At 37.2% G+C, this 7,987-nt stretch overlaps 1 protein-coding gene across 1 annotated transcript; it reads right to left on the bottom strand.

Annotated features, from left to right (window-relative positions):
• Window positions 1-325: 325 nt before the first annotated feature.
• On the bottom strand, window positions 326-7,773 carry LOC104618895 (protein PTHB1-like; the record flags this gene model as incomplete). Its single annotated transcript, XM_010284616.1, has 4 exons — window positions 7,662-7,773; window positions 4,162-4,312; window positions 2,877-2,941; window positions 326-439 (listed from the first exon to the last, which is right to left on the bottom strand). Coding segments are annotated over exons 1-4 (442 nt in total), but the record flags the coding sequence as incomplete, so codon positions are not given.
• Between the last annotated feature and the right edge of the window lie 214 nt (window positions 7,774-7,987).

Here is a 7,987-nt window from a genome sequence, read left to right as displayed (position 1 = left end):
ACAGAATTAAACCATAGAAGAAAATAATTATTTTAGATGTTAAAGTCTTTTACAAGGGAGGAGTCAGGGTTTTTCTAATGTTTTTTAAAATCAGTATTGTCCTTGTAAATTCATATCCAGTTCAAGATGTGAGGAAACAACTATTCTGCATTTAATATTCTTTGCCTCATTTTAACTTCACTTATTTTCTATATGCATCAGATAAGAGGTACTATCATTTATAGAAATATGGCTTCCTCTACACAGCAGCATCATGCTGCCCTTCAAAATTTAAGTTAATCTTTAACTGTGAACAGTTAAAAAGAATATGCAACACGGAGCTTACCTTTTACACCACCAAATGGACCATAAGTCATATTACAAGCAGTTCTCTGAAGATTGTGCTCATACATCAGTTTAATCTGATACTGGTTCCCATGTTCCACATTTCCCAGAGTTCCTACAAAAACAAAGGGTATATATTTATATATTTGATCCATGCAATGTGGAAGAAATTAAGGAGTACCAGTTTGAACAATGTGAAAAACTACAACTTACTGCTAGTGACTTTGAGATATGAAGGCTCACACCACTGCTTTTTTTAAAAAAAAAAAACAAGCTACAAAATCCCTAAAGGCCAGAATCAGAAATAAGGTCTCATTACACTAAATAAAGACCTAGCAAAAGGTATGAAGACTTCATAAGAGGCTGAGATTTTATTACTTAAATGTATTTTTGTTCATGTTAGGCACACCTCTAAGATCAGAAAAAAGCCTGCTCAAAGGGAAATTCTTATGATTATCTAGTTATTCAGTGAATATACTAAACCCAGACAGCCTCAGCTAGTTAAACTGTAGCTAGTCATTAGCTATAATTAGACAAACCTATGCTTAGGGCACATTTATCACTTGCCTTTACCCTGAAATTCAATGCAGTGATGAACAATGCTAAGATACAAGACAAACAAATGGTAACAAAAAAATTTATGATATACATCACATTCTCTGAAGAGGTCTGCATGAACTTTGGTTTCCAGACTCCTTCAGGGAACTAGCAAAAATTCCAAAAGTCTTTCTAAAGAAACGGAAGTTAAAGCTCCCCTTTTGATAATCAGAAGTCTTTCCTGCATCCCATGAAGAAAGAGTACTACGTCATGTAGAGTAACACTTAAGGACTAATATTAGCAAGCAAAAAAACCCAGCCTTTGAGAAGAGTCACATGAACAGGGAAAAAAGTGTTTTGAGTGAATGATATCCAAGCTAAAGCCTACCATAGCTTTAAGTATGCAAAGATTATTCCAATAGCATCTTAAACAACATGCTCTGAAAGATTTGTAGCTTATGCTAACCTTTTAGGCAATTCCTCCAACTAAAATCCAACATAGTTTTTAAGCAATTACCCCTAAAGCAGGCCCACATTAGGGAAAGGATTGGAATAGATATGAGGAAAAAAGCTCTTGCTGGATGAGTAACTGGCTAAGTAGTAACACCAGAGGAAAAACAAGCTAGAAAATAGTCAGTCTGCATATACTGACTGTAATACAATATCCAGGCCATACTTCAGTTCAGCCCTGAAGGATGCTTTCATTTGTCAAGGAGAAGCAGCATAGTTATTTTATTATGAATAACAGATATGGCAACATGTATAAAGCAAGTAAAGACCCCACTTCATGAAAGTGTAATTTTCCATGGAAGCATAAAGAAATAGTGACTGTTATTTCTCAGAGGAGCTCGTTCAAAAGTACTTGTTCAGATGACAGAAATTACCATTACACATGAATGCTTACAAATTACTATGAGAAGTCCATTAAAGGGTTGTAGAACTTTACTTTTATTATTACTTAAATGCTTAAGCCATGTAGACCAAACGGCAAATTACAACTAGAAAACAAATCTAGACTGACTTACTGTTGTATGCTGCTAATGCAAATTTTAAAATACATTGTTTTAACAAAAATTGTACTACAATCCTAAAGCATAAGCACTATTACAGAGAAACAAAGTATGAAAACTGCAATACATCTCAAAGCATCACCCCTCAACAAAGACCAATTTTACAGGTGTCTTCAGATAAGATAACCAGAAGGTAAACAGAATATGGAGAGAGCATGTGTTTGCAACCTATCTGCCTACAAGGCTATGAATAGGAAGCAACTTCTCCTACAAGAAAACCATACTCTTATAATGAAAGGAGCCACAGCTGTCCTTGCACAGAGAAAATGAGCAATGTATAGTTGTCTATTGAATTTTGAAGATGGGGGTACAATCAATAGATCTCTTAAATCTGTGCTTTACTTTAAGCACATATTAGAGAGAATTCAATGCACAGACTTAGGTATTTCCTGACTTGCCTCTTTACATAGAGAATAGAATATTTAGAGTTTCCAAAGGAGTAGAAGAAAGGATAAAAAAACCCAACCTCACTTCTTATTACCAGTATTGACCTCCGGACTTCTCATGGGCTATATTACAAATGTTCTGGCTTTCTGAAAAAAAACTATCCGGATTTGAGTCCAGAAATAATTCTAATTGTTCCATTTTTAAGGAGCTAAGTAACTTGTCATTAAACAATCATTTGTTCATTAGCATGCCGAATAGTAACACCCACTCCTAAAACTGTAATGAGAACCAGTTGTTCATGAGATGTACCAACCACAGACCATCACACAAATCACAGCATCTCAAGCAGTGAGCAGATCAGCCAATCTCTGTTAACCATTGGGAATTATCTAGACCTAATTACTAATGTTTCCTCTTCATATATGAATTTGAATGAGAGAACATGACTGCAGCTCTTCAGGGATGACCAAACACTGTATATACCAAGTTTAGCATTAACCTAATCCAAACTTCAGAATAGACTTAAAATCACTGGAAATCTTGCATCTGTAAACTAACCTGAAACAGCATATACACAGAGTTTTCGGCAATGCAACACAGCCAGATGAAGGCCTTCAGTACCACTGTAAAGAAGGTTAAAAAAAGCACTGTTTTCAGATAAATTACAAGTAAAACACATATAGGATAAAATTCAAGTAAGATGTTAAAATTATTTTCAGGTGTGGGCTGAAACCAAAGGTTTGGGTGTTAGATGCTGGCATAAAAACTCAGAGGTAGTAATCTTCCTAAATTCATGCTACAGTATTTGAAGTTAATTTCAAAATTAAAATGAATCCTTTAAGAACATATTTTCAGATTCAAGTATGAAGAGCAAGTCAATTATTTTCTCAGTTTAGCTTGAAATTCATTTCAAACAAGGTGCTGTTAAGTCTTCCAAAAACCAAATGGATATGAGGATATCCAAACATATATTTAAATGGCTACAAGAGAATCTACTTTGGAAAATTTTACTTTAGAAATGAGTTCTTAAAGAGCTCATTTTAATTTTGAAATTTCTACTACTGCATCGTAAGATTTATTTTAAAAATTAGAGAAAAACCTATAGTAACCATGGGAAAGATTTGCGCTCCAAGATCAAAGGCCACAAGCTGAAAGGCCTACATCAGTTGGAAACTGTCGTCTTTTATTCAAGTACTCATGGAGTGACCCTGTGCAGGAATTCTAATGCCTTACCCTGTGAAATGATCTAGAACATTTTCTATAGTTACAGCACAAGAACTTTCTCTGCAGGAAACACTACATGGGTTTGGGGAAAGAAGAATGTGAATATAGAATGATAAGTTTATGACTTCTGCCTTATAGTTTATTAAACTATGTTCCTGGCAGCTGGTACAAAAATGAATTTTAAAACACATATACAGTTGATGAATAATACTTGCTTGAAGAGATTATCATCACATCCATTTGTTTTTTTCCCCTCTCATTTTTAAAATGAAATTCTCTTACAGCCAATTAAATATAAGGCCGTTTCCTTAGAGTCATAATATCTCTGCTCTACCTGGCCACTTATTCCCACTAAATTCATTTGAATTAAAGACCTTCAATCCACCACCAAACCCAAAATAACTGGCCAATAATACATGGATTAGCCTCCACACATACACAAAGTAAAAATTCTCTCATATCAAGATGATTCAAGAAGCAGATCAAATGCATACTACAGTATTCTGAGATATGTTTAATATTATCCATCTGGAAATTGAAAACTCACCCCCCAAAATAAGGAAAGAAAAATCACATCTAAGCCTTAAATAAACAGCAACGTAGCCTGTTGTTGACTTACGAAACAAATTTTCCCACTTCCACCTGCAATATTGGTTCTCTTAACTGCACTTCCAAGAGCAAGTCTTCAGGTTGTACTCCATCTCCAGGTTTCACAGGATGTGGGTTAAAGATTCGGAGATATCCCATATAACTGCCCACAATAATTTTATCTACAAAAAAAAACAACCAAAGGAGACTACAGAATACAATAGCATGTATGGAATTCAATTTGCTGCAGAAGTGCTTCAAAGAATACCCTACAAAGATAGAATATTTACATGATTCAATTAATGTTGATCACATTCTGTCTTCTAGGTTAAGGTTAGCAATTAGCTTTTTTGCAAATCAATGAAAACCTGTCAGCAAAGGGTTCAATATGGCAATTATCATGGTGGTGGCACTGACCATTGTTACTATTCCATCATTGTAGACTGATGTTCACACTTAAAAAGTCCCATTCTGTTTTTGAAGAGTACTTCAAACATTCAGCTTCTACATCTTGGATTTGTGCATACACATATCACACCAGTAGAAGTGTGAAAATTTAAAACTGGGACCAATGACATCTATCCAAATGCAAACTAAAGTCAGATAATTACTACATCAGAAGAACAAAGCTAGGCCTTGAGATCACCTGCTATTGAGACAGATCCATTATCTCAAAGAAGAATCCAATAGTTACATCAAAGTTATTTTGGAATCAGTATTTTAAGCAAGTAGTTCATTTGGTTGTTAGTGAATAACAAAAAATTAATTAAAAAATGACAAAGAGGTGCCTCCCATGATAACAACCAACAATTCAAGTTAGTTGCCGGTACTTATTTCCTCTAGATATAAGTTGTCATATCAATGCAGATCAAATTCAAAACCAATGAAACCTGTCCACAAGTCAGGAGAACATACAAGTACTCCTAATACAAGTTCACCAGGCTCTAAAGGCTTGGCATAGTTCCACAGGACCCTACATCAAAAGCTCAGAACAGCTGCTTACTTCCTCTATTCTTCAGCCACAAAAAAACTTGCACCTCCAAGTCCCTCATGCAGAGAATATAGACAGCCTTTCCTACTCTCATCTTCTCAGCTCAGTAACAAGCATTCCATCAGCAGTAAACTAAATCCATTTTAGCTATTATTTTCTTAAAAAAATTTAAGTGAGGACATTTTGACCTGTGGTTAGACAATTGCAACTAGCCGATTCACTTTTGGTCCTGAAATCTAGAAGAAAAACAGCCTAGTCTGAAAACAAAGAGAAAAGATAATGTTGTAAAACAGCAGACTACTACTCTGACAACACTTTTTAAGTCCTGCTTTCATATCAATTACATTTTTTTCCACTAGGAAAAGACTATTCAGAATTCCACCAGAATTGGGGGTTTTTTGATCATGGGTCCATCTGCACACCAGGCCTGCTAGCAACAGATGGGGTACACCTGTTTCAAAGGCATACCTTTCAGTCTGACCTCAGTATCAGGGAAGGTTATGGAACAGATCTTGAGTATCATCACATGGCACATACAGGACAACCAAGTGATCAGGCCCAGCCAGCATGGGTTCATGAAAGGCAGTTCCTGCTTGACCAACCTGATACCCTCCTATGACAAGGTAACCCACATAGTGGATGAGGGAAAGGCTGTGGATATTGTCTACCTGGACTTCAGTAATGTCTTTGACACCATTGCCCGCAACACTCTCCCAGAGAAACTCACTGCTCATGATTTGGACAAGTATACTCTTTGCTGGGTAAAAAAACAGCTGAATAATGAGCCCAAAGAGTTGTGATGAACAGAGTTAAATCCAGTTGGCAGCCAGTCACAAGTGGTGTTCCCCAGGGCTCAGTACTGGGGCCAGCTCTGTTTAATATCTTTGTCAATAATCTGGACAAGGGGATCAAGAGCACCCTCAGTAAGTTTGCAGACAACAACTAGTTGGGTGGGAATGTCGATGTGCTTGAGAGCAGGAAGGCTCTAAAGAGGCTGGATCAATGGTCCAAGACCAACTGTATGAGGTTCAACAAGGCCAAGTACCAGGACCTGCACTTGGGTCACAACAACCCCATGCAATCCTACAGGCTTGGGGAGGAGTGGCTGGAGAGCTGCCTGAGTGGCTGGAAATATGCCCAGGAGAAAAGGACCTGGGAGTGCTGGTCAACAACCAGCTGAATATGAGCCAGCAGTGTGCCCAGGTGGCTAAGGCAGCCAACAGCATCCCAGCTTTTATCAGAAACAGTATGGCCAGCAGGACTAGGGAAGTGCTGTCCCTCTACACTCAGCACTGGTGAGGCCATACCTCAAATACAGTGTTCAGTATTTGCTGGAGCACATCCAAAGAAAAGCAATGAAACTGGTGATGGGTCTAGAGCACAAGACTTAATAAGCAGCAGCTGAGGGAACTGAGGTTGTTTACTCTGGAGAAAAGGAGGCTGAGGCCTTATCAATCTCTACAACTACTTGAAAGGAAGCTATAGCAAGGTGGGCATCAGCCCCATTTCCCAAGTAACAAGCAACAGAAGGATAGGAAACAGTCTCAAGTTGTACCAGGGGAGGTTTAGACTTAATATTAGGAAAAGTTTCTTCACCAAAAGGGTTGTCAAGCACTCGAACAGGCTGCCCAGGGAAGTGGTAGAGTCACCATCCCTGGAGGTATTTAAAAGACCTATAGATGTGGTGCTTTGGGATGTGGTTTAGTGGTGGGCTTGGCAACATTAGGTTAACAGCTGGACTTGATGATCTTAAAGGTTCTTTCCAACCTAAAGGATTCTATGAATTTCTACTGAAAAATGTTGTACAACAAACCAGTAACAGCTTAACTTTGTTCAAATCCTAGGGATTTGAACAAAGGGATAATCTAAAATAAAAATAAATTTAAAAGATAATGGCAATGGTGAAATCAAACTCAAGTACCTCTACTGAGCAAAAACAGAGCTCCAAGATTAGCATGAATGTATCAAAGTTCCCAAATATTTATTAATTTAAAAAAAGAAAACACAAACACAAGAACTCTCCCTGACAGCAAAGATCATGAACTGCTATAAACGTCCTCAGACACATCACTTCAGTTCCACACTTTATTTCCTCATTAATGACTACATAGAAAAGCAAGGTTTACTCAGTCACTTATTTCAATGGCCCCTTATTTTCCAGGCAGAAAAGGTTGTTTTTCTAAATTCTCAGCTTATTAGCTCTCACCTTCCTTTTTTCCTTAAGTTTTTTCAACAACTCACACAATGCATGTTTGCTCCCCATGATTAACTGAAAATGTTCTACCTTAAAGTTATCTACCATTGAGGGAATAAGACATGAGAGAAATCACTAGTGAACACAAGCAAGAATTAAGATGATTAGAAACCTACAAATATACAAACAGCATTGAATTTGTCTTCTTAAGCCTACAAGGCCACATTAAAGATAGCAGACTTTAACTAGCCAACCACCTGGCTTACAAACTTTCAGTATGTATTGGTCAAAGCAAGCCTGCAACTGTGTAGTTTAGAAGGCAGCAATCATGTAATTCTGAATTTACCTTGTCCACTGCCACTATTATCAACATCAGCAACACACAGACAGCCTTGGTCAAATTCTTCCTTTTCTCCAACTATGGTGGACCACCAGTCTCTAGCTTTAAACAATGACATTCTTCTTCACTGAAAAGGGAACAAATCTTTGTTAAAGCATATACAAACAACCTTCTTTGTTAGCAACAACTTTCATTGAGTTTATTCCATCCCTCAGCTTCACATTGCTCTAGTGTGAGCAGAATAAGTATTAATTTCAGGTGTCTTGGGTTTCTGGTTATGTCATTCAGAAAACAGCCTTAGGAAACTTTTTGTCATTAGTTTACAAGTCAGT

The sequence above is a fragment of the Phaethon lepturus genome, unplaced genomic scaffold, assembly GCF_000687285.1.
Source record: "Phaethon lepturus isolate BGI_N335 unplaced genomic scaffold, ASM68728v1 scaffold23263, whole genome shotgun sequence".
Taxonomy (NCBI): domain Eukaryota; kingdom Metazoa; phylum Chordata; class Aves; order Phaethontiformes; family Phaethontidae; genus Phaethon; species Phaethon lepturus.
This window is presented reverse-complemented; position numbering and strand designations above follow the sequence as displayed.